Raw genomic sequence first — 27477 nt, 5'->3', positions numbered from 1 at the left:
TATGTGTTCTGGCATTCTGTTATTTTTAGAAAAATAATAACATCTTTAAAGGAAATTTATCAAGAGTTGGAAACTATAACAAAACACAGCAGCACCAAAACTTTAGACTAAACAAAACAAAAACTCCATAACACTTTCCTGATGTGTACACAGATGTAACTATTGCCGGCAATGCACAGTATTAGTGAAATGGGTGTGTTTGTAAGTCCAAGTTTATAGAGTCACCAGGTTAACCTGTGACATTTCTCCCCCCTTCCTCAGACACCTGAGGTGTCCTAGAGAGGTAATCTGCTGTACAATTTTGTGACCCAGCTTTGTACAAAATTTCAAAGTCGAATGGCTGGATGGCTAAAAACCATCTGGTGATACGAGCATTTGTGTCTCTCATACGGCCCAACCAGGCCAATGCCCTGTGATCAGTCTCAAGTGTGAATTTGCGTCCCACCAGGTAGTATCTTAAAGTGTCCAATGCCCATTTAATTGCCAGACACTCCTTCTCAACTGTAGAATACCTGGATTCACGGGGAAGGAGCTTCCTGCTGATGTAGGCAATTGGTTGGAGCTGCCCTTGACCTTCCTGAAGAAGTACAGCCCCAATGCCATGCTCAGAAGCATCGGTCTGTACTGTGAAAGTCTTTTCAAAGTCGGGACTCTGTAAAACAGGCTCTGTGCATAAGGAGTTCTTTAAGTCTTGGAAAGCCTTCTCACAGTCCTGAGTCCAGTTAACTTTATTTGGCTTGTCTTTCTTAGTTAAATCAGTTAGGGTAAAGGCTCGTTCAGAGAAGTTGGGGATAAAACGCCTGTACCACCCCACAAGTCCAAGGAAAGAACGGACCTGTTTCTTGGTCACTGGCCGTTCTGCATTCTTGATGGCCTCCACTTTGCCCACCTGGGGACGTATTACTCCATGACCTAGCACATACCCTAGATATTGTGTCTCAGTCCTGGCTAGGGTGCATTTGTCTGGGCGGATGGTTAGACCAGCATTCTTAATTCTCAGTAGTACCTCCTTTAGATGACCCATATGCTCCTGCCAAGTTTGACTATAGATGATTATGTCATCTAAGTATGCAGCAGCAAACTTCTCAGTTCCCCTGAGGATCTGGTCCATCATCCTTTGGAAAGTAGCTGGAGCTCCGTGAAGCCCAAAGGGAAGGACACGGAACTGAAAATGTCCAAAGGGTGTTTTAAATGCAGTCACCTCCTTGCTCTCCAAACTTAGTGGAACCTGCCAATATCCCTTGCATAGGTCAAGTGTGGTGAGATACTTTGCCCGGCCAAGGCTCTCCACTACCTCATCCACTCTTGGCATGGGATACGGGTCAAATTTGCTCACACTATTGAGCTTGCGGAAATCCAGACAGAATCTTAGACTGCCATCCTTCTTGGGAACTAGGACAATGGGATTGCTCCATTCACTAGATGAAGGTTCAATCACACCAAGGCTCTGCATGGTCTCCAACTCCTCCTTCATAACTGGCAGAAGTCTTTCTGGGACCCGGTATACTGGCTGACGAATGGGTTTGGGATCCTTGAGAGTTATGTGATGGTGGATAACGCTTGTTCTGCCAGGTGTTTCCATAAAGAGTTGGGCTGGGATAATTTGTAGAAGTTCCTGCATTTTACCATCTTCCAGGTGCTCAAAATTCAGCTGACTGTTCCCCTGATGACCAGGCAGGTATTGTTCCTCGATTTCCTCCTCTCCCTCCACAGATCTCACGAACAAAACAGTTGCGGTTCCCGCTTCTTCCTCAGACATAGGATCTAGTTGTGTGGAACGAGCATACCACTTTTTCAACATGTTAACATGGAAGATTTGCAAGGGCTGGGTCCTGGATGGGATCTCGATCTCATATGTCACAGGACCCACTTTCCGCTTGATTTGGTAGGGGCCCTGCCACTTTGCCAGCAGTTTATGCTCACTCGTTGGTAACAACAACAAAACTTTTTCACCTGGTTCAAATGTACGGGATCTGGCTGTTCGGTCGTACCACTCTTTTTGCCGTTTTTGAGACTGCAGGAGATTTTCTCGTGCAAGGGTTGTGGTCTTCTGCAGATGCTCTCTCATCTTTAGCACATAGGAGAGAATATTTTTCTTGTCTGGTTTATCAGTGGCCTCCCAACTCTCCCTAAGTACATCCAGAGGCCCTCTGACCTGGTGAGCATACAACAGTTCAAATGGCGAAAATCCTGTAGATGCATGAGGCACCTCTCTATATGCAAACAGGAGGAATGGAAGCCACTTGTCCCAGTCCTTGCCCGTGTCAGAAACGTATTTCTTCAGCATCGTTTTCAAGGTCTGATTAAAACGTTCAACAAGACCATCAGTCTGTGGATGGTAAGGGGTGGTTCGTACTCTCTTTATGCCCAGCAATTGATATACCTTTTGTAGGGTGTGGCTCATGAAGTTTGGGCCCTGATCTGTGAGCACTTCCTGAGGTATGCCTACCTGCGAGAAAAAACGTAGGAGTACAGTGGCTATTTGCTTAGCTGTGACCTCTCTTAGTGGGTATGCCTCAGGGTATCTGGTTGCGTAATCGCAAATAACCAAAATAAATCGGTTCCCTCTCTGACTCTTTTCCACAGGCCCAACTACGTCAACTCCTATTCGCTTAAAAGGAGTGTCAACTACAGGAAGTGGTATAAGGGGTGCGTAGGCAGGAGTACGGCCAGTAGTGAGCTGGCATTCCGGACAAGATTTACAGAACTCCTTAACCTCACTGTACATCTTTGGCCAGTAAAATCTCTTTGCAATTCGCATTAATGTCTTCATAAAAGCCAAGTGACCTGCCCAGGGAATAGTATGCCCAAGTTCTAATACCTCCTTCCTGTATGCCTTAGGTACTATTAACTGCAGTCCGTCTTCCTTACTCTGTCGGTACAAAAGACTATTTTGTACAACAAAAGTCTCACCAAGCAAAGACACAACACCCTCATTTTCCTCAGCCTGTTTAAAACATTCAGTCAGAGTTGAGTCCTTACGCTGAAGTTGGGCTAGATTACCAGGGACCACTAAGTCTGCTTCAGTGAGTTCGGGTTCTTCTGCCCCTTCCTCAGCTTGCTCTGAAGTTTCCAACAACCCCTCAACCCATTCCCTGCGTTTCTGCAGCCTTTCCTGCTCTGTAGGCTGTGACTCACCTAAGCTAGTCTCAGAGCTGAAGGGCATTTCTTGCAGAATGTCTGGTGTTATTTCTTGGTGCTGTGGAACCTGAGTCAGCTGCTTTGCTTGGGCCCTCGTGACAACGCCACACCATACCGTCTCTTGCACCAATTCAGCTAGTACAGGGAAGTCAGTACCTAACAGTACAGGATAAGGCAGCTTGGTTGCAACACCCACATTCATCAGATATGACTGATTACAGACTTCAATATAAACCTCAGCAGTAGGCAACTCAGTGCTATCCCCATGCACACAACAAACTGTTACTGTGTCTCCTTCACTCCAGGAATCTCTGGGTATATATTGGGCCTGTACCAGCGTATGGGCACAACCTGTGTCCACCAACGCTGAAAGGGGTTTACCATTTAACAGTACAGTGATGACTGGCTCTCGATCGGACTGTGTTCTTAACTGTTCTGGCCGTGGCATATAACAAAGACCAGTTGTCTTGGGCTTTTTGAGGGGGCAAAGGGGCCTAGTGTGACCTGGCTCACCACAGTTATAACATATGACAATCTCTCCCTTAACTGTTGTCTGGGGCATTGTGGCCGATGTTGGGGGTTTAGAATGACTGGGCTTAAAGATTTTAGGGCCACTTTGAGAGTTTGAACCCACCCCCAACCCATCAGACTTACCCTTCAAAGAGTGGAGGATGCCAGCATATCGAGTAATTCCAGGTCCCTTCCGTGCAGCAATGTAGGCCTCAACCAATGTTGCAGCCTCTGCAGCGGTGTCGGGATCTCTTTCCCTTACCCAAGTCCTCACTTCAGGGTACAACACTCGCAGGTACTGCTCCAACACAAGGGACTCCATAATGTCCCTCTTATTACTTTGCTCGTAGTGTACCCATTTGGAGAACAAGTCCTTCAGTCGGATGTAGAGTTCCGTAGGAGTCTCATCGGCAGGGGTACTAAGGGACCGGAATCTCAACCGATATGTCTCCGCACCGATTTCATATTTTTTTAGAATTGCAGCTTTCACTTGGTCATAGTCCCTGGTTTGTGTGGAGTTCATAGCCACAAAAGCACTTCGGGCCTTGCCAGTTAGCAAGGGAATAAGACGAACGGCCCAGTTGCCCCTTGGCCACTGATACACCTCTGCAAGTCTTTCAAAAGTTGTAAGGTAGTGTTCAATATCATCACTGTCCTCCAGCTTGGCTATTCGAGGTTCATGGTCTATCACCCGCCTTGCAGCTCCTTCCGAAGCGTCATTTCTTGTCCGCTCCATGTCTAGCTGCATTTGGGTGACCTGGTGGCTGAGAACCTTGTAATTTTGTTCACGGCGAGAAGCCTCCCTCTCCTGCCTTTCATCCCGGTCCTTTTGGTACTGCATGAATGACTGGAACATTTGTGCCAGCGCTGTGACGGCAGCATCTCCCCCAGTAGCTGGGATTTCCGCAGGCAGCAATCTCTCCTCGACAACACCTCCAACACCTCCAACAGCACCTTGGTCCATTACTGCATCTGTGCCCTCCACGGGCTGACCCCTCGTTTTGGGTGGCATGTCAGCAGGGCATTACCTTATACAGCCACGTCACTCACTGGTGGGGTATCCCACTTCTGACACCATATGTTGGAAGGCCAACCAGTTGGAGTGGAAAAGGGAAATGACGTGCGGTACAAAAGTTGATGCAAAATCCAAAAATGGTGCTTTATTGGTAGGTGTTAAATATTTACAGTGCAGGAGAAAACAAAAATAAATAAAAACTGTACAAAAGGAAAAGAAAACAGCAACAATGTGCAAATTTTGGCTAAACCAAATGGCCCAAGTTCGCAACGCTGCTCAGTCTTAGAGTCCACAATCAGAACTGAAATCCTTTCAGCTAGCAAGCCTATTTATAGGCTGACACCCCTCCTATAGAGCATACCAATCACATGTACAAACATTTTAGTTTGTAGCGATCAAATTAAATAATATCAACACCCAAAACAACACTTAAACCTTCCAAACAGGTTAAACAACAACCATTAACAGAGAAAGAGTTTAACAACAAATTAAATGGAAAAACAGCTGTTTCTAAATCCCCTCCCCCTCTGACATCATACCAAAATGGTATCTTCCACAGGAAGTGATGTGGCTGTTTCTATAAAAAACAGATTAACCTGGATTATGGGTTCGGTTGTACAGAGTGTGAACTGGGAAGTTTAACTGCAATAAGGTTTGTGGAAATTATGTGGAAAAATAAAGGTAATTATTATATGAATTATTATGTGTTCTGGCATTCTGTTATTTTTAGAAAAATAATAACATCTTTAAAGGAAATTTATCAAGAGTTGGAAACTATAACAAAACACAGCAGCACCAAAACTTTAGACTAAACAAAACAAAAACTCCATAACACTTTCCTGATGTGTACACAGATGTAACTATTGCCGGCAATGCACAGTATTAGTGAAATGGGTGTGTTTGTAAGTCCAAGTTTATAGAGTCACCAGGTTAACCTGTGACACAGACAATAAGAAATGATATGACTTATTAAACAATTGATATTTTCATATTAGCATAAGCATATTATAAAACAGTTTCAGTTCTGGATGCTGAATTGTCAATTCAGCATTCCAGTCATGCTAAAAATCTGAAATGCTGACTTGCCCAGTCAGCACCCATTGAGAACATTTCCTGTAATAGTTTGTGGAATAATGGCTTTTTATAAATTAGCTTAATAAAATACAGTTTTAAAGAAAATTAAAAAAGCAAATTATATAGCTTTATAAAGGCAAAGACATGTCCTGTGTTTTGTGCCTTCTAACTCCCTTTAGTCAACATGAAAATCATAATGTGACCTGTGAATCCTTATTGCTGAAATGTTTGTTAATGAAACATCCAATACCCTGTTTACTGTCTACAACAGTGGAGCCAGTGCTGGTTTTAGAGGCAAAGCCAGGCCTATACTATATAAACAAAAGAAACTTATACCCTTTAGTTGAAGACCAAGTACGGACATAAAGGTCACAGATCTGCAAGATGCAAGTTGTTGATATGGCTTAATTGTGAGATGTGAGCGGTATGAGAGAAGACACTTGTGGTCAGGCTGAGAGAGCTAAAAGAAGGGAGACATGGAGAGGAAAGAAGAGCAAACTCAGAAGGGTCACAAGAGGTCAAATCAGCTAAATAAACAGAGGTGGACAGTAACAAAGTACATTTACTTGAGTATACTGTACTTAAGTACACTTTTTCAATATCTGTACTTTCTTGAGTATTATTTTTTCTGGAAACTTTTTACTTTAACTTCACTACATTTGAATGACAAATATAATACTTTTTACTCCATTTCAATTCTGTCAAGGTCCTTGAGTAGAAAGTAGTAAAGTCAGTCAGGGGATGACGTCAGAACGCGACTGATGTTGGTTTCTTGTGTCAACCTGATTTTCATTTTCAATCACATTACAACGTCGGTCCAACGTTGAAGATCAACGTCAATCTGATGTTGGATTCTAACATTAAACTGATTTTAATTTTCAACGTTGGGTTTGGTCTTCTAAATGCGAATTTTGTCATTGTTTTGGAGCACACTAGCTTATAGATAACATAATGCTAACATATTCATACTAAAAGCCCAAAAACTTTAAATAGGGCACTATTTGAGGGAACAGCCATTTGGGTGTCTGAAACCATTGTGGACGTTATTGAGTGCACTTATTCAATCTCACATTCAATCCCACTACTGGAACTGTGTTTTAGAAATAAATTTGATATTGATATGAGGGTAGGTAGGCAGGCATAGATTCAGAGGCATAAGGTACTGTACGTATTACATACAATAATAAAACAATCCATTGACATTTACTTTTTACTTTTGATAAGTACTTTTAAAAACAAGTATTTCTGTACTTTTACTTAAGTAAAAAATTGGTCTTTACAACTTTTACTTGTAACTGAGTAATATTTCACCAGTTGTATAGTTTCACTCAAGTAAGGAAGTTGTGTACTTTGTCCACCTCTGTAAATAAACCACACCACACTGACCTGCCTGTTGGCTGCCTTCAATATAGCAGCACTGCTCGTGCACAATCTTTTAAAAAGACTAAGTGAAGCCGGGTTTAGTGATGCCATTTAATTTTCTTCTTGCCTATTGAACCCACCAGAGTTCAGAAGATTCTATTCCACTTGTTTTCGTAGCATAAGTGCAGAGCTCTTAAAAGATAGTTTTTAAAAAGGCTGTATCTCAATATCCGCAACATACTTAACATAACCAGACTAGCATACCGTACAGATGTAGGCCTACTTTCATTAATGTCAGGTCAGGACAAGGTCACATGCTTTTAGATGTAATTTTGTACAATTTGTAAATTACAATTTCTCTTGGTCAAAACAATGTTTAGTTAGTTGTTTTAGAGTTTAATGAATTGAGTTGGGGTTCTTAAAAAATAATTTAATAATTAAAATTAATAATTAAATATAAGCTTTTTCATGCCAAATACAATGTGACAACTTTTCATGCTTGGATGTGCAAAAAGAAAAAAAAAATGCAATGAGAACTGCCTAATCAAAATGAAATTATCAAAAATAAACATGCCACAGGCTGACTTATGACTGTATCTTTTCACTGAGTGACAGTGTAGATTGCGGTGACCGAGAGAGCAACTGAATGTGCTGCAACTGAAGAAAACACATGCAAATAGAAAAAACACCAGCAAATTAAGAAAACATCTTAATCAGCTTGACAACACAACCAAATACAGAAACGCACTGCAAAAACTCACAACACAATCACATACAGAAACTCACTGCAAATACTCACAACACAGCCAAATACAGAAATGTGCTGCAAATACTCTCAACTCAACCAAACACAGAAACGCACTTGAAATACTCACAACACAATCAAAAACAGAAATGCGCTGCAAATACTTACAACACAATCAAATACAGTGACGTGCTGCAAATACTCCCAACGCAGCCAAATACAGAAACACACTGCAAATACTCACAACATGACCAAATACAGAAATGTGCTGCAAACTCACAATTCAGCCAAATACATAAACACGTTGCAATGGAAGAAAACTCATGCAAATAAAAAACACCAGCAAATTAAGAAAACATCTTCACTGAGAGTTGAGCTCTCTTGGCCACCGTAGATGGTTAAAGTAACCATGACATCAAAATGTATTTTTTCGTTCACCTCATAGGAGAACATGATTTCACCAAGTAAACATGTTCTTGAATCAACATCTTTGTTGATCTGATGCTTCTACATCAGTGTAATTCACCCATCATTTCCCTATGAATTTAGGGATATGCTATAGGGTTAGGTTTAGGGGTAGGGAGATGGGTTAAGACTACATTTTCAGACAGGAATGTTGTTCCAGGATCAACAAAATGTTGATCTAGGAACATGTCTTACTTGGCAATATCACGGCAACCTTTCCTCATAATCTCGAATCAAAATAACCTCCCCTCCCTCTTGCAATGATGATGTCACTCACATGAGATTGCAGCAATAACAAACCACAACGATCACAATTCCAATGGACAAAATAGATTAACAAATAGATTTAGCATAAAGAGAGTATAATAAAACATGTTTGCGGATGCCAAGTACACACTTGCAAACATAAATTTCACAGACCAAAGACAACGAAAGGTGTCAGAAAGTCGGTGATGGGATTGCTGCTGCTTTCCTTCACATCCAGCAGTGTGTGGTTCTAATTGGTTGTACTGCAGGGCAAAGAAGAGTGCACATGTCTGGGGACACCATGTCAAAGCAGCATAGAAGCATGTGCACACGCTTTCAGACAGAACTCCCCTGTGTCTGACTCTGTCCTCCTCCTCTTTCTTCCACTTGCTCTCTCTGTCTACCTGACCCTAAGATCGATGAGTCGCACAGAGGCAGGGGCTGGCCATGTGGACAGCGGGGTTGACACAAAGCTAAAGGGGCTTCTTGCCGTCTTACCACACACATCCAGGCACAGAGCACCAGACAGCTTAATTAACCCTGGGAAACAGGAACTACAGGTTACAGCCAGGCCTCACTGTGTGTTTGCTACAGAGGGAAAGAGCTGCCACATAATGCTATAGGAAAGAGTAAATCTACATTTCTCTCTCTCCTATTTCCATTTTTATATATGCGGTGGCTTCTTGAGAAAAGCAACGTCATAAGACAGTGAAGATAAATAAGGTGTTGGTGCAGACAGTGTGTAGAACAGTAAATCATCTTAGACGCAGCTAAGTACCAGCAGTATGAACTGACGGCAATATCTATGGACTTTTAAGGTAATCAGCTAACCTAGGCTAGCTTTATTTTTATTGTTGCCATTTAACTCCATTTTAATATCCGAATGTTAGTGGGAAGAACGAAGATAAAAAAACTAAAAACTTTTAGATATACATCTGCATATGCAATGAACACCGGTTATGCTCATCTTTGATAGCTCGAATCTTGAAACAGCTTTGTATTTAAGGAAGCACATGAACCGGAAACAATGCAACCTGTTTTGCAGAAAATGGAAATTTGTTGCGCATATAACCCCTTTGTCACTCGATCCTTCAGAAATCATTCTAATATGCTCATGTGGACTTTTTTTTTCAGGATTCCTTGATGAATAGAAAGTTTAAACAATGTACTGTATATTTGTAACTGTGTTAGTGTTTACTGTCACTTTTTGTGAATTGAATGTGTCCTCGCTGAATAAAAGTAATAATTTCTTTCAAAAAAAAAAAAAAAAAAAAAGACTGACCCCAAACTTCTAAACGGTTGTGTATGTTCATCATATTACTGTACAGCTCCATAGCTTATGCACACATAGACGATTGCCGCAGAGCAGTTTTACGGCTCAAATAAAGTATTATTATTATCATACACACTCAATAATATCAATTAAATCTTTCTTGATTCTGGTTCAAACTGCTGCTCCTCTGAAGGACTATTGGCCACTTGAAAAGCGATGGAGATATTATGAAGGCATGTAAATGATTGACACCAAGGGCTCATCTTTAGGAAACGAGAATAACTTATTAAAGGCATATATTCCAGTGAAGATGCCATCGCGAGCACTCAGACAGAATCAATTCAACGTTACAGAAAGAAATCATAATATCCACAAAGGTCTTGCGCTATCTATTGATTTAAATGAGTTGGACTCTGGCTGGATTGTTGCTATGCAATATTCTCAGATTTTTGTCCCACTCTTTTTTTATTATTTGTTTATCTAGGACGAAAACATAATAAAGACCACTGTAGAATGCACAGCTCTAAAAGAGAAAAAAATTACATCATAACCACCACCAATCTGCACAAATAGTGGCACATCGTGAAGAGATATATAGCCCTAAATGATGTTTGGTTTGGGGTTTTACATTTCAATTTAGCCTCAGGCCTTAGAGACATTACGGCCCTAATGTACATCTTGGTCAGTGCATGTTCCCTGAAGCAGTCCGCATGCTTTATTAGCAAGTCTCTGGCCCCTTTGTGTAATAGCAAACCAGTCTCTCATTACTGGTCATTAGATTCATATTACTTGTATTTGAAATAGTAATACATCTTGCAACCATAACTAGTTTTAAAGGCCTCAATAATGCACTAAAGAGAAAGAAAATACTCGGAGCAAAACAGTTTGTAATTGGAACATAGTGTAGAGGCTGTTTGCTTGTATGGACTGCTAATGTGCTTCTCTTGTATAATAACTTGTACAATCAGTACAAAAATGCACACTGAAATAATCTTGCATTTAAGGCATACTTTGACTCAGAGGAACATATCATTTTGCAAGCAATGCCTCGGGGTTACAATATGATAAGTCGACATGTAATGCAGACAATATTAAACAGCTTCTTTTAGTGTGCAGAATGAACACTTGATAATGGAACCGATGCAATAAGACCCATACTGGGAATAAGAGAGAGAATTTCAGCATCCTCACCATTTATTTTCTTTACAAGCTAATAAAGAACTGCACACATGAAGAATACTAAACGTGCCGAAAGCACCAACGCAGCCAACATGATACGGCTTGACATCTCTGCTTCTTGCCAACCACGTATGTCAGTGTAATGATCTGTAATAGGTCAGGTCATTATGCTCTTTTACATTTGCATCTATACATGCATCCAGATATACACCACTTTTTTATTGTGTAGTGTTATGTTGTGACTTTTTTAAAATGCATTTTCCTCATCCGTTCCACACATTCTTATTTGATGCTGATGTTTCCCTTTTCAGAGTATTACTGCTACATGACCCAAAAAGGTCAAAACCAACAAAACACAATCTTACAAAAAACATAACTCAGTCACATGGATCTGCACTAGCATAAAAAGTATAAAAGTATAATCCTTTTTCTTTTCTTTTTCAAAATGTTCTCTGAAGCCTTCAACGCGTTTAACAAATATTTTTCAAAAATCTAAACAATGTGACATGTAAATTAGACAAACAACATTTCAATATGGTAGCAAACTCACCCATGTACAACATCTTAAGTCCTCCTCTGAACTTTGACCTTAGAAGGACTTTTCCACAACTTTACATATTTGGTTTATACAGTGTTAACATTTTTCATTTTAATATTTTTAATTTTTAATTTAATCTAATTAATTGCATATTGTGTTTTGCATTTTTTTTTTTGCATTATTATGTCTGGTGTTTTGCATTTTTCTAGTTATGGGGTAAAATTAGTAAAAAAAAACAAAACAAAAACAGAACAGTCAATATTACATATTCAAGATGAAGAGGACTATGCTAATCTTATTTTTTTATGTGCAAAACATTACTCAAACCATTTATTATTAATTAAAATAGCTTTTATACAGGGTTCATTTAATATTTTAATCTGTCTCATGATTTAAAGGTCAAGACACGTTTGTCACCTTATTTTGAGCATGTGTGCCTGCAGTTGAGAAAGTGACAGACAGAACGTGAGAGAAAGAGAAGTGGGGCTTACTAAAATTGTCAGGACAGTTTCACAAGGGGCTTATCTGTCACTTCTTGATGGCCTTGGTGAAAATTACAGCCTGTCCGTTTACAGTCCATATTGAGTATACATAACACATTAAGAGACTCATTATCTATTTCAGACCATATGGACCTGGGCTGAGGTCGGTCACTGCAAGGCCATCCTAAGCTGCTCTCTCTAATTGCAACAATTATGCCATCTTCATTACAAGGGGCATTTATGGAAAATGGTGCCACGGCCCCTCAAGATTGGTGTCATTGCACTCTGGACTACAAGAGAGCCAAGGAGATATGCCCTGCAGCCCACTCAGCCCAAATGTGCTCATATCCCAGTGATTCTAAGCTGAATGTGACAGGGAATTTTTTCAATAGATCTAAAGTTGCATGCCTGTTTAAAAGCACTTCATCTATCATCAGTTTTAGCTGACTGAAAAGTATATCTTTGTAAGATTTGTAAACAAATTGTTCTTTTGAGTTGGATATTTTCAATAAAAAAAACTTGTCTAAACTATTCACTCACGAATTACACTGAATGATTTATTCACAAATTAAATTGAACAAATATATTGTGTGTTTGTTTTAGTTTCCGTTCCCCACTTCCGAAATCGCGAGATGTCGAGGAAAACATTCCACTGTAAGTTAAATTAAAAACATAAAGTGCACATTTTATTGGTGCAAATATGAGTAGGGTATGTGTATTGTGCACAACATTTGCAACTGCTTTTTATCACTTAATTAGAATCAATTTCAAAATTGTGCCTTCTGTTAGCGACTACTGAACAGACATTTAGAAGTTTATTTTAAAATGCAAAGTGTTGAAAAAAAAAAAAGCTCTGTGAACACTTGCATTTTTTTTTGCAAGACTATAGTGTGCCCTCATGTTTCCATTGTGTCTTGTCTAGTTTTGTTTGTGTAACTGCTGTTGATGAGTGTCATGTAACCAGGTCAAATTCACATTTTTTGACTTCACTGTGTCCGTGCCGGTGCCAGTGTCTGTGTCCGTTCCGTGCCATACCGGTGTCCATTTTGGTGTCCGTGCCGGTGTATCCATGTTGGTGTGTCCATGCCGGTGCCGGTGTCCGTTCTGGTTTCCATGCCGGTGTGTCCGTTCCGTGTCCATTTCGGTGTCCGTGCCGGTGTCCATTCCGGTTTCCATGCCGGTGTGTCCGTTCCGTGTCCATTTCGGTGTCCGTGACTGTGTGGCCATGTTTGTGCGTCCGTGCTGGTTCCGGTGTCTGTTCCGGTGTCCGTTCCGTGTCGGTGCCCGTGTCCATGCCGGTGCCCGTGTCCATGCCGGTGTCCGTTCCTTGCCGGTGTCCATTTCAGTGTCCGTTCCAGTGTCCGTGCCGGTGTGTTCATGTTGGTGTGTCCATGCCGGTGCCCATTTCGGTGTCCGTTCCAGTGTCCGTGCCGGTGTGTCCGTGTTGGTGTGTCCATGCCGGTGCCCATTTCGGTGTCCGTTCCAGTGTCCGTGCCGGTGTGTCATGTTGGTGTGTCCGTGCCGGTGTGTCCATGTTGGTGTGTCCGTGCCAGTGCCGGTGTCCGTTCCGGTGTCCGTGTGCCTGTGTCCGTGCCGGTGTCCATCGGTGTCCGTGCCAGTGTCCATTTCAGTGCCCGTGCCAGTGTGTCCATGTTGGTGTGTCCGTGCCAGTGTCCGTACTGGTGTATGTGCCAGTGCGGGTGTCCATTCCGGTGTCTGTGCCGGTATGTCCATGTTGGTGTGTCCGTGCCCGAAAACTGCGTCCGAAAACTGAAAAGTCCACAGTCCACAGTAGTCGATTGTCGAGTTCACACGCGTGATCATAGGTAACTAAGCAACAGTGGAGAACTCGACAATCGACTACTGTGGACTTCGACCGAAAACAGGAAGTAAATACAGGTATGTGCGCTGGCTGAATTAACATCACTTTTATTCATATCTTTCACATCTACTGCAGTCAGATTCACCGTGTTCACTCTGAAGGAATCACTCACAATGGCTGGGCACTTGTAATGACACATCAAGGATGTTAAGAGGCTAAAAGCAGGTTTAAAACTTGCCCCATTTAAGTCAACAGGGTGCAAATTTTAAAAAGAGGATAACACGGTGTAGGCAACACCGATTTTTGTCTTGTTCTCTGTACTGACAGCACTCCAAATTTACAAAAAAATGTTTAAATTGACCGGAGTTCTCCTTTAATGCTCATGGGTAGCCTAAATGGGTTCCATTCAGACCTTAACATTAAGTATTTTACTGTTATATGTCAACAAGATTCAACAAGATATTTTCACCTGGCTATACACCCAATGTTTAGATCTGCTGTGGTATTTATGCAAATTAGCGTATACGTAATTCGATTATGCACCGTTTGTCCATGTTAACAAACAATAAAAAAAACCAAAAACATGTAATACATTTTTTGTTTGTCTTGATGTAAGTAATCAACTCAGTAATTTTCATGGTGATATCTAAAGGTTAATATTTTTTACTCTATTCACGTGAGAAAAAGAATGAGTATGAATATGCAATATTTAGGTCTTTTTCGAAACTTTCCCCTAATGGGATTCTTAGGGGCTTTTTTCCCCTTACTCATGACATACTGAGGAAACAAAATCAGTTGAGTTTGCTTCTGTTGCAATATGTTCAACCCTTTTTCATAAAATGACTGGACTAGTAAAGTTAGTCATTGATAGGACAGCGAGGCAACAAGTCTGCCTTTTCAGACGCAGCCACAGATTTAGTGCTAAGAGATTTAGTGAACCAGCGGAGGGAAAAGCAAGTCACTTTAATAGCTGTAACGTTACAGCAAGATTGTTCACAAATAAAACATAAAAATCAATTTTAGTAGTGTATGCAAATTATAAATACACTGCAGGTTATAAATTACTTTGTTTATGAGTTGGAATCAACAAACTGTGACCGCTTTTGATTCAGTTCTTTGCAGCAAACTGTTCGAATGAATCGATTCGCGAAAACGAGTGGAACTTCTCATCCTATTTTGAATGACATCGGCGCTGCCCTGTGATAAAACATGCTACGGTGTTGTTCCGGCTCTCTAAGTATTTTATTGGTAGTTGAATATGAAGGGCACACACATCTCTGTTTTTGATTGGTTGGTAAAGATTTGGAACCGATGTCAGGGGAGTGTCAATCACTTTCAGGAAGTTGCGGTCTGTGGTGGTGAAAGCAGCCTGCCCAGCACTGACTGGATGAATCGAAACTGTGATTATCAACATCCCTTCTGTGTATAACATTATACTTCTTATCGATTGTTGACATGCTTTTATAAGAAGGCGTTATTGTTATTACTAGTTTGTTTGTGAAACAGTGGTTAAATAAGGAACCATATAACCAGGAATGATTTGACAGGAACTTTACTCTCTTCAGTCATTAGGATTATTCGTTCTGAAACTTTCTACATGACAATTTAACATCATGGCTCCAAAGAAATACACAGCAGCCCGTCCACTTCCAGACGGATGCATTTTAACAGATTCAGAAAAGAAAAATTGGCGCATCGGCAAAATCATTGGAAAAGGTGGTTTTGGACTGATCTACTTGGGTAATGACTTTATATTCTGTGTTAAATGTGAAACGCCTTCATCATTTCAGTTTCATTTATGGCATTAGACATGGTGGCACAAGAGTTAAAAGACCTGAACATTTATATATTGCTAGTGCACCTTGAATTTTAAAATGATATTTAAAGGTGTTCTTTTTTTTTTAAATACAAGTTTACAGTAAGTTAGTTTTTTTTTTTTTATGTTTAAAATAATGAACACACAACTTTATTCACATGAAATGATGAAACGTTTCACTTTTGTTTTGTTTGTTTGTTTGTTTACATTTTACAGCCTCTCGGGATGTGAATGTCCCTGTTCGAGATGACACTGATTTTGTGATCAAAGTGGTAAGAAATATATTGAAACAGTTTGATGAGATATCACCCAATACATGGGCTAAGTGTCTACAATTTCTATATACATTTTCAGGAATATCATGAAAATGGACCTTTATTCTCAGAATTGAAATTTTACCAACGAGCAGCAAAGCAAGATACTAGTAAGATTCTTTTTCTTTTCCTTTTTTCCACCTAAATCCTCTCCATATTATGTAATGTAATTCTATTGTTAAGAAAAAAAACACTGTAATCTGTAACACTGTACATCTCTAAACACTGATTTTATTATTGCCAAAGGATGTAGAGAAACATGTGCATGTTTGGAGTAGTGTTGAATGAAAATACTGAAGACCCCTCATCTTCATCTGAGAGTTTTCAAACATGAAGTGCATGTCACTGATGAAGTGGCTATAGATGTAAATCAGCCTGGCTGGGTGAATTAATAAACCAAAGCAAACATGCACCTCTGTGGTCGTTAGTGCAATCCCAGCTTGTTTGAGCTCTAATTCAGAGAGAGTGACCAAATTGCTGATAATGATGCTGGTTTCTCCAAAGGGCCCCTGACCACCTGTCAATCTGGTGCACAGCCAGTCAAGACAGATTTCCCTTCCAGCTAGGCTGGAGGAAGTGCTTCTTTATCAGTGTTTGAGAGATGCGTATACATATAACTTTATATGTTTATAAATCATGTGCAAATGTATAGAATGGCTTATAAACTCTAATATCACAGTGAACAAATGGAAGAAGTCTAAACACAAGGAGTTTTTGGGGATCCCAACTTACTGGGGGTCTGGACTGGCTGAAAATAACGGGACAAGGTATGGAACTTCAGTTTGACTAGGGTGGGCTGTATATGACCACCGTGATATGAGTAATGCATATCACTGTAGTGGTATATATATATATATTGTTGTCTGGTTGTATAGGTACAGGTTTATGGTGATGGATCGGCTGGGCACAGACCTGCAAAAGGTGTTAATGGAGAATGGTGGACAGCTGAGGAAGCCCGCCGTGCTACAGTTGGGTGTCCTCATGGTGAGACGCTGCTGAACTTCGTTCAACATTTAGTTAGAGCTGCTTGCCAGTGTTATTTTAGTAATATTTATGTACTATTATAGTATTCATTCATATTTTGAATTTGCTTTCATTTTTATATTTTAGGTATTTGGTTGTGTGCCTGTCTTTTTTTTTTTTTTTTTTTTTCTATACAGCTTAAATTTATTTTTTAGTAATTTTAAATGTACACTTATTTTTTTCACATAGTTGAAATACAACATTTTTCATTTTCATTTAAGTTTTTTTTAAAGTTTTTCATTCATTATTTATATTATTTCAGCTTTATTTCAGTTAACAAAAGCGATAACTGCATTGCTACAATTTATAAACCTACTATAATCGTGACCCTTGAATATGCAACCTCAGTTAGGGTTTGATTGAACATGGTAAGTGTGACAAGGCAACATTATTTACAGTATTACATAATAAAGTGGATTATTGAGTAAGCTTTTGTTGCATTTTCTGGGAGTCCGGCTGCCTTGCATCCAGCTCATCTGCCTGTAGGTCATTATGAGGTTACTAAATTATTCATGTTAACCTTCCCCTCTGTCACTTTGCCCTTAACAGCTGGATGTGCTGGAATATATTCATGACAATGAGTACGTCCATGCTGACATTAAGGCTGCCAATCTCTTATTGGGACACAGAGATCCAAGCAAGGTGAGTTTCTATGCATATTACCACAAACAATAAGGGATATCTTAAATGATTGGTTATCTTTTTGGGTCACACTTTACATTAGGTGTATTTTATAATTTTTTGATTTAAGTACATAGTAGTTAATGTACTAACTGTGTTCATGATGTATAGCAAAACACTTTTGCTGCTATTAAGGTGGGATACGGGTAAGGTTAGGGACAGGTTTGGTGGTATAGACAGGTTTAAAGGTGGGTTAAGGGGTAAAGGAAGGGTAAACAGTGTAATTATAGTATACTATACGGGTACTACTAAGCACCCATGAAAAAAAGCCATTACAGAACAAAACTTTTCAGAATTCAATGTACAGTAGAACATCAAAGAGCTTGTTTAAAACTTTTTAGAGCTTGTTTAGTTTTAGATGTCAAGTTGCAATACTGAACAGGACCACATGGAGATGCCAAAAATAAAAAAAACCTAAACCAACTGCCTTGACCTGACTGCATTATATGCCTACTTCAGTACATGGATATATTCTGAATTACTAAACACAGAAACAAACGCATGACAGATAAAAACATCCTGAATGTGTGTGGAAACAACTTGAATGTACTGAAATGTGTCTATGCATAAATACAATGGGAGATGAGTGCATCGAGCGTACGCATACACGGTTTGTTTCCGCATCAGTATAACGGACTCGCACGTGCTACCGTACGACTCCTGTACGTCACTGCAATTGCCTTGATTACAATCCTCATCCATCAAAACTTTACTAGCGAGAAGCTGATTAGCTTTATCCAGCCGAGAAACGTAGTTTGTGTATCATCTGGCCATACAACGGTGGGATGTTTTGACGTTCTGTTCAGTCTGTATTTCACACCGTGCAATGTGTGAGGGCTCGCACTCTTCAGAAACAATCACAAAATATGACAGAGCTTGTGTTTTAAAGCTCAACTGAGAACAGACTGTTCTTTCTGACATCTCTGATGCAATAAGCCTGGACTTCTAAGATCATGTAACTGCGTGACGTAAATTACGTTAATGGCGCAATTTCACGTTCTTCAGTCATTTATCTGCATTATATAGCCCTGGTATGTACACAATATGTGCATTGTATTAAATGATTGTTAGTACATAGTAGTTAAAGACACCGAATATATAAAGTGGGACCTCATTTTGTGTACTCAAACGTGGCACATACTTGAATAAGAATGTTTCTATTATTTTCACTGATCGTCTACTAAGACGGCCAGCCAGCATTGATGACATTTGGAACTTAAGTATAATGGAGTATAATCAATTAAAGTCTCAGTCTGCTGTCATAACTTGACCCCATTTCCTTGTGCTTTGCACTAAAATACCATATACAGTAGGAGAGATTCAGTTTGAAAGAAAATGTCTTTGGGATGATTTATGCTGACTTTATCTTTTGCAGGTGTACTTGGCTGACTATGGACTGTCATACAGATACTGTCCTAATGGAGAGCATAAAGAGTACAAAGAGAACCCCAAGAAAGGACACAATGGCACCATTGAGTATACAAGCATTGACGCTCACAAAGGAGTAGGTAATGTGAAATCTGTCATTTATTTTATCCTTTTAAACCATGCTGAGGTATCACCGAGATAGAAACATATTCCATTATGCATAAATGTCCTGTGTTTCCCAGTTAAAGTCAACATAAATTGCCATTTGCAAACTATTTTACTTTCATAATTTGAAGTATTTGCAAGTGAAACTGAATATTCAGTGAGAAAAAAAGTAGGGAATTGAAAAAGGGAAAAGAAATGTGATATCGGAGTTTTGATTGAAGAATACAAAGACAACCCTTTATTTTTCTTTGGAATAACATGAATCAATGTATTAGCCGCAATTAGACCAGGAACATGCATTAAGGAAGTAAATAGGGATAGTTTTCATTTCATGTTAACGTTAAAGGAAGAGTATGAGTTATACCAAAAAGTATGAATTCACTATCCAGATTACTCACCTTATAATGGGGTCTGTTTATGTGGCTGGGACTTGTCTGTATCATGTCCTTAACTTTGGGTCACACTATTGGAAACACATTAACTCGTAAATTGTGTACAGTCCTTTTTATTGGATATTGATTGTTCTATCCATGCTTACTTGGGCAGACTTAATTCAAGAAATCCATAATTAGTCAAAGTCATAACCTGCATTTTGTATGCATTTACTATTAATTAAAGCTTTGATGTTTTGTTGAACTGGGACTCAAAGCCAATATCTCTGCCTGTGTTGGCCATAGGATATTACAGGAGTTCAATACTGAATACACAGTGGTAAAGCTTGCTAATAGCCATGTTTCTGTTGCTGTTAATTTTGAAAGCACATGGAGAAAAGACAAGATGCCCAGTCAGCAGAAAAAATATTTTTTAAAGTTTGTTTTGTAAGTTTAATGTTTATTTATTTATTAAATATGTTTAACACGATAGTATTTTATTATCTATGCGATTAATTGAAATAGAGTTTCGACTTTCATTTTGGCTTACAACGATTATGAAAATACGATCATCGAGATACAGCGATTATTGTGCCTCATTCTGTTCCTTTCAGTAAAATCATGTAACTTGACTTTCATAAAATGGGACATGCTTGATATTAAAAAGAGTTACTAATAGCATGAAAGAGAACTCCCGCTGTTCCTCAGGTGGCTTTCTGTGCGCACGTTCTGAAACTGAGCGGAACACGGATAAACAAAGTGAACTTAGAGCTTTGGGTGTGCACCTAAACAGTCAAATACATGTAAAAGTATGTCAAAATCCCGGGTTTGGCGAGTATTCATGTAAACCCAGTTTGTTATGTCTTAAGTGAATGTAAACAGTATATTGGATCCGTGCATTAGGTCTTAAAGTGACAGCGGCCTAATATATCTGCTGCTGTCTGTGTCATTAATGTTAATCAGAGAACAAAAGACAAAGAGAAAAATCACTAACTGTTCTAAACTGAATGACATTTGTAGCTTTAATAAATTCTATATTTTTTATATTGTCTGGCCTGTAGTTTGTAATTTGCTTTTTTTTTTTTATGTATTACTGACTGTTTACTTATTTTCAATAATTTTGAGGACCTTTTTTAACTTATAGTATTCTGCTGTTGTATCGAAATTGGTATTGAGAATTGTAAAATTTCGCTGGTATAAAATTTAGATCTAGCAACCTTATTTCCAGAAAATAATATACTTGATAAATATCACTATTGTTAAATAAATTACTCGTATAAGGTTTTGATCAAATGGCCCACTCATGATCGTGTTAAATAATCTTGATTACAATATTGACCAAAATAATCATGATTATGATTTTTTTTTTGGTGTCATAATCGAGCAGCCCTAGTTTGAGTAACTGTTTTTTATTTATATATTTTTTTGGAAATAACATGTTTTTTTAATTATAATATCATGCCTGCTTTTCTCACTTTATATAAATAGGGCTGCATACATCAAAATATAAAGCTGTATTTATTTTTTTTAAAAAAATTTTTTATGACTTTTAAGGGGATTCTTGTATTTGGAGCTCCATGGCATACAAAGTTTGAAAACTCCTGGCATGACAAACCAGAGGTTTTTACTGTATGTGGATTGAAACCTTCTCCCCCCATATTTTTCTTTAACAGTATGGTGTTTTCATGTAATTAGGATGGGTTTTATATGTGGAGGATGCATGTGTGTAATCCTATTTAGATATAACAGGGGAAAAAAAGTGCATGAATCTCTGTAGCTCATAACGTGGACCCAGTAAAACATATTGTCTGATACATCAGAAAGTAAATCATGCTCAGGTTCAGACCAAGGTCTGGCTGCTTTTAGACCATGTTCTTACCTGAAACAATTTGTTAACATTTCATGTACAGGATTCTACATATGGTCCTGATTCCGTCTTTCTGCTCTGTAAATGTATGGCCAGTTGTACTTTGTAAATCACAATGCATATGGCAAGTGATATAACACTTGAGAGTTTATAAAAACACCTAACCACTGACGCACCAACTTGGGAGTTCAATGTCCCGATCCACTCCCAAAGCTAAACTCAATGCAGCGAGGCCGTAAATTTGACAAACCTTGTTTGCGCCTCTATTAAAAAATCCGCAGCCGAGCCGACATCACCGCACTAGACGTCTTGACGGAGGACGCTGACAGCTGTTGTGTAGGTCATTAGCACTGACTGCCCTGTAGATGAATGCAGATTGCAGAGTGTTTCTTTTCTTTTGGCCCCTGGCACCCCGTGTAGATGTTGATTTGTAACCATGGTGAGGAGTGCAGAGACGGCACTTTGTGTCCCACTGAAGCCTTTGCTAAAGGCCTAATTATCACCTGTAGGGTTGAATTGAGCTGGCTGAAATTCAGGAGGAGAGGTTCAAGAGTTTGACATGGCGCTTTGGATAATCACAATAACAATAGGCCATCATTATGAACAACAGCTTCTATCTGATGGAAGGTGTTGTGCTCAGCCTAGAATGCATCGTTCTTGTGGATCGGCCTTGTTATAAGTGAATTGGTGTCAGGACTAGGCCAGGCAGCCCACCCCTTTCGGCTCCATATTACAGAGTCGTACTAAATGTTTACAAAGATGGTCTTATTTTGTGCACTTTGGTCCTTAATCATAGTACCCTTTTTACATGGCACTTAAGAGGCATTTTTCCAAGGTCACCTGTGAGGGATGTTAAAATCCTTTCTATTAAATTGTGTGTTTGCTAAATTAGTTTGGTCAAGGTTGAAGAAAAATAAAGAAAACCTATATACGTGGCCTAATGGTGTTGCTGGCTAGCGGGCTGGGAGGCTGACTCTGTAATAGGCATGGCAGGATCAATGATGGTCATGGATTTAGGCAGAGATTTTCCCTTTTGATGAATGCAGTCAATAAGTAATTTCTCAGGAGATGGACTGCAGTTACAGTATTGAGTTAATACACTCTCTAGGCACGAACAAATGATGTGCCTTAATTTACCCTTATTGATGAAGTTGGAGCTTTTCATGAATGGACAGGCTTAACAGGAGGTTAACTCTCGTATACGAGTGAAACTGACAAAACCATCCCATTCAGATTTAAATGTAGGCAAACGTAATTCATTGAGGGTCCTTAGTTTAAAGTCAACTCGTAATTGGTTTAATAGCTGGGATCCAAAATGAATATTTCATAACTAAATGTGACTGCTGTCTGTCTGGTTGGCATAAGACTAATCAGTTGTTTGAAGTGAGGCCGTTTCACACTCGGTGCTCATAAGCAGATGTGGTGTTGTAAAATCTAGACTGGGATATATTCCCATTGAGTTTATACAAGTGTGAAAGAACTCTCTTGGGCTTTTTTGAAGACTGAAACCCCTTGTACTTATTCCAAAAGTATTAATCTCTTCTGCTTCCAAGGTTAAAAACAGTTGCATAGAGTTTTTTTTATATTTTTTTTAAACATCTTTTATTGTTTTGTTCTCATGGGCTGCATGCAAAACAAACATGCATTGTGACCAGTGTACAGTAGTCTGACTTTTGTGAGCTGCTTCATTTTAGTGAATCAAAAACATACAGCGTGACAAGTGTAGCCTGATTCCTGCAACCAGTGACTCTTATGAGCCCGTTCTTTTTAGTGAATCAAAAAGATATAGAACGCATTGTGCAGCCCAATTTCTGAAATGAAGCATGATTTCTGAAACGATTGACTCTTAACCGGTTTAGTGTAGTGTAGCCCGCTATCCCTTTGAAAGCTACAATTTCCATTGTTGGTGTTTTGAGTCCGGTTCTTGAAATGGATAGTTCAAGAAGATGAGTTACTGATTTTATCTGAAACACTGCCCAGTATAATGTACAGAATTAGATATGTAAGAATATGTACAAAAAAATACATTAGAACTGCAATTTTCAATATTGGAATCGAATTTAATCAAATAAAGAGCTTGTGAAACAGAATCAAAATGATTTGGGAAATTGTATCGATTCCTAGCCCAGGGTAGAGGTAGAGTCTTTATTGGGATATTAAACAAATGTAAGAATAATAAAAGACGAAGTGGCCTTGTAAGAAGTTTTTAGTATGCAAAAGACATTTACACTAGATGGCAGTTGTGTAATGTGTTACGGCCGAGGTGGAGATGGAGGCAGTCTAAGGAGCACATACAAACACTCTCAGGCTCTTCTCTTAAGGCCAGCAGAGACCCCACGGAATCCAGAAACATGTGGAAACTATTTGGGCCCAGACATTTATTTCTTTGTTTTACTGCTTGGCTCTCTGTCGGAGAGAGTGTCGGGCTGGGCCACAGGCTGTCTGGATCATGTCAGAGGCCGTCAGGATCAGGTTCCTGGACGAGTCGCCAGACCAGACGAAGGAGGAGGGAGTGTGAGAGAGATGTGAGGAGCGCTGGTGGGAGGAAACTGACCTACTCTTTCAACTCTCAGCCCCTCTAAGAAAAGCCCCGTTAGCCTGTGAGGCAGGCCAGGGCACCAGCTGAGAAAACAAAATACTCCTCTCCATCATCCCCCCCCCTCCTTCTTCGCCTTTTTTATAGGGGCATATTTCAGCAGCCACTGGACGGGTCATTCAATCAAAGAGTTTTAACTCTCTTCTCAACCAACACTTAACTTCTTTTCCTTATCTTCGCTTTCTCCAACAGCCGCATCCAGACGAGGAGACTTGGAGGTGTTGGGCTACTGCTTGCTTCACTGGCAGTGTGGAACTCTTCCCTGGCTCTCATCTCTTAGGAACCCAGCTGAGGTCCAGGAGGCCAAGGCCAAGTACGTTCCCCTTTTCACCATAGGTCTAATTGTGTACAGTGGCTGCTGATCAGAGGCTTTCTGTGCTTATTCAGCCTGAATTATTCACTCAACTGCTTTATTAAAACTAAAAAGGTGTAAAAGGACACATTTTCTTTCTTGTCTGGAAATTTAAGCAGTGGAGTACACAGCTTTAAAAGGATCTGTGGATCATTAGAAGAGAGAACAACAAGTTCTTTATAGTGAAATTTTAAACGTATGTTGTGTATGATTCCATGAGTCGAAAGCAAAGAGGTGTTTTCAGATGCATTTTTGCAACAGGACGTCTGTTTAACCTTCACCTTTATCATCTCTTGACCACAGGCTGATGTCCAACCTGCCAGATTCTGTCCTGAAGATGTCCATGTCCGGCTCCAGCACGGGTAGGTGCACGTGAGTGTGTAGACCATTTGCTTTGATCAACAAGGTATGGGGCAGGGACTTAGATTCCTCGCCATCCCCACAAGCACAATCTCCTTGCCTCTCCTTCATCAACGGATTCTAGTGTCCCTGCAGTATCTTTCCCCCCTCCACAGGGAGCGAGGGCACGTGCGTCTTCTGAAAGGGGGCTTTGTGATCTATGATTATGATGAGGCCTTATTCTCCCAACCTTGAGAGGCTGGCTACAGCTGGACCAGAAAGATAAGACCTCTAACATGCATCAAGGCTGCGCATGTGGTATACATTCAGCCAGGCTGCCACAAAGAGAACGCTCACTGGCGTAGCACTGCATCCAGCATATTTATTACAGTGAAGAATGGAAGGTGCCCATATTAGACACACATTTGTGTTCTCGTATGAACTGAGAGGCCCCTCTACATTGTGCTCCTGCCACTGTCCATTTGTTAGGAAGATGTGGTTTTTGTTTCCTTAGGAATGAAAATGAAGTCTGCAGACGCAGGTTGTCACTTGGCCGGACATTTGCGAGTGTGTTCAGTAAGCATCTAGGTCAACAGCAGGGTGCATCAACATAAAACATGCAGACCAGCTCAGTTGGTGTTTATCTGCAAATTATGCAAATACTCAACCACGGTCAACCTCCACAGTAGCCCTCACTTGTGTAGTTTCCAAAAAAGGACACATTTGGGATGCTCTACATCAAGGGTATTCAATTAAAGTTCCAAGAGGTCCGGTCTCTAGATTTCCTTCCCACCGGACAATATTTGTTTGGAATGGTTATAAATTTCCATCTGGGCCGCAGAAGTACTTTGTAAAACATCAAAAAATCCTAAATAGTCATCAAAGATGAGTATATTGGGACCTCAGAGCCATAACAGTGGTGTCTGAGAATTTTTCACAGAAAAACAAATTCATCAGTTGAGCCCAATTTGATATGATTATTAAAAGGTAAGATCAGATTTTTTTCAGGCTATTATTCTTTATTACATTTAGATACCCATGTATGGCCATGTGGCAGAAAATATACTGTATGGGGGTTCAGGGTTTTCCTCTTGAAGTCTGCACAATTTTTACATTTTGCTTAAAATAAGTGTCTACTAAAAACAAACAATGTACATAATAATCAAAACGCCCTGTCATCACTAGCAGAAAACAAAATTAACTAGTCATTTTAAAGATTTAGTTGTCTTTCCTTGCCATCTACAAATTATTTTCTCAATTACAGTATAACATTGTTTATTATGAAATGTTCTTAATATGCTAATTCATAATGCTAAATGTAGATGGGGGGGGGGGGGGACTTTTTTATTTGAATGGTCGGAGTCAAATATGTCTGACAGATAAAAATAATAGTTTTTCCTGCATTCTCATTTTCTGCAGTGTTTTAGCTAAAGAATGAATCTATTTAGCTGTTCACTGTTTTTGCTACTGTGTTGTTAAACTAACCAAGTCATCTGCAGCTCTAAATGTGGCGAATTGGAGCCTTTAGCAGGGAGAGAAGCAATGCGCACGGAACGGATAGGGATTGAATGAAGCACGTTTGGTTCTAGATACAAATGTTAAAGATATAGTGCCGAAAGACCCTTGCGATTAAATGACCTTGAGCGCTTGCGGTGTGTACCGCCGTGTTGTTTTGACGCGCTGCTCACTTTAAACTGTAGAAACAGTAAAATGGTGTTACTGTTGTAATTATGTCTCATGGAAGAGACAGTGAGGACCTCTGCTCTACATGATGAGGGGTTTCGAAAAAAGTTTCCTGCTTAACATCTGATTTTCAGAATTGTTTCTGTGTATCAAAGGGATAGTCCACCCAAGAATGAACATTCTGTCATCATTTCCTCACCCTTATGTCGTTCCAAACTTGTACTGTACATGTTTCTTTCTTCTGTGGAATACAAAAGAGGATTTATTGAAGAATGTTTCAGCTGGTTTTGTCCATATTGTGAAAGTCAAAAACATTAAGATGGTGTGGAATTAATTCATACAAATGGTATAGTCCAAGTCAATCGTCATGACGTTTGGTCACGTGACGTGCGAGAATCAATGAGGTTTGACTTTATTTGATGTTTGAGGTTTGTGTTCGTGTATCAATGTTTTGATATGATTTGAAAGTGAATAAAGGCTTAAATTGTGATCGGTATCATCATACAAAGTGTTCGTGTTGCATTGGAAGAATTACAGTATACCAATTGAGTTGTATGGATTAATTTCATGATACTTGAAGGTTTTGGACCCCATTAACTTTCACTGTGTGAACAATGACAACTGAAATGTTCTTCAGAATTTCATTTTTTTTTGGTGAACTATCCCTTTAAGTTTAGCATATTCAGATGTCTTTCTTTATGACCCCTTGCAGAAATAGCCAGGTTCCTGTCCAGCGTGAAAAACCTTGGCTACAATGAAAAGCCAGACTACCAGGCCTTCAGAATGATTCTGTCAGCGGCCGGGCCGCTGGGCCCATTGGACCTCTCCAGGCCAAGAGCGTTAGAGATGGCCAGGCCAACCACACAAAGGGTGAGTGTGAGATGCTTTGGCACAGCAGCCCGGTAGTCTTAATAGAGACCATATGAGCTGGGGCTGGAGCATTCAGAGCAGCCTGTGGGCTGCGGCAGATTTATCTGTCTGGGAGAGAGAAGGAGATGCTCAGGTTTGGGAACCCTCTTCTGACCCTTTCCCAGCTACACTGACTCCCAC

At 39.8% G+C, this 27477-nt stretch overlaps 1 protein-coding gene across 2 annotated transcripts in view; it reads left to right on the top strand.

Moving 5' to 3' along the window:
- Positions 1–15183: 15183 nt before the first annotated feature.
- vrk2 (VRK serine/threonine kinase 2) overlaps positions 15184–27477 on the top strand; it is a 16195-nt gene continuing 3901 nt past the window's right edge. The window contains exons 1-11 of one of the 2 annotated variants that reach the window (XM_084094019.1): positions 15184–15252; positions 15418–15592; positions 15885–15940; positions 16023–16092; positions 16662–16749; positions 16858–16966; positions 17555–17647; positions 19062–19194; positions 24246–24366; positions 24709–24767; positions 27140–27297. In XM_084094019.1, the coding sequence (XP_083950145.1) occupies positions 15466–15592; positions 15885–15940; positions 16023–16092; positions 16662–16749; positions 16858–16966; positions 17555–17647; positions 19062–19194; positions 24246–24366; positions 24709–24767; positions 27140–27297 (1014 nt within the window). In that variant the 5' untranslated portion in view covers positions 15184–15252; positions 15418–15465. Of the gene's footprint in view, positions 15276–15417; positions 15593–15884; positions 15941–16022; positions 16093–16661; positions 16750–16857; positions 16967–17554; positions 17648–19061; positions 19195–24245; positions 24367–24708; positions 24768–27139; positions 27298–27477 lie in introns of both variants that reach the window. The other variant, XM_084094018.1, reaches the window with a different exon arrangement.

This window comes from Abramis brama, assembly GCF_963993115.1.
Source record: "Abramis brama genome assembly, chromosome: 19".
In the NCBI taxonomy this organism is placed as follows: Eukaryota; Metazoa; Chordata; class Actinopteri; order Cypriniformes; family Leuciscidae; genus Abramis; species Abramis brama.
The sequence above is the reverse complement of the archived record's forward strand: the minus strand, read 5'-3'. Positions and strand labels throughout refer to the sequence as shown.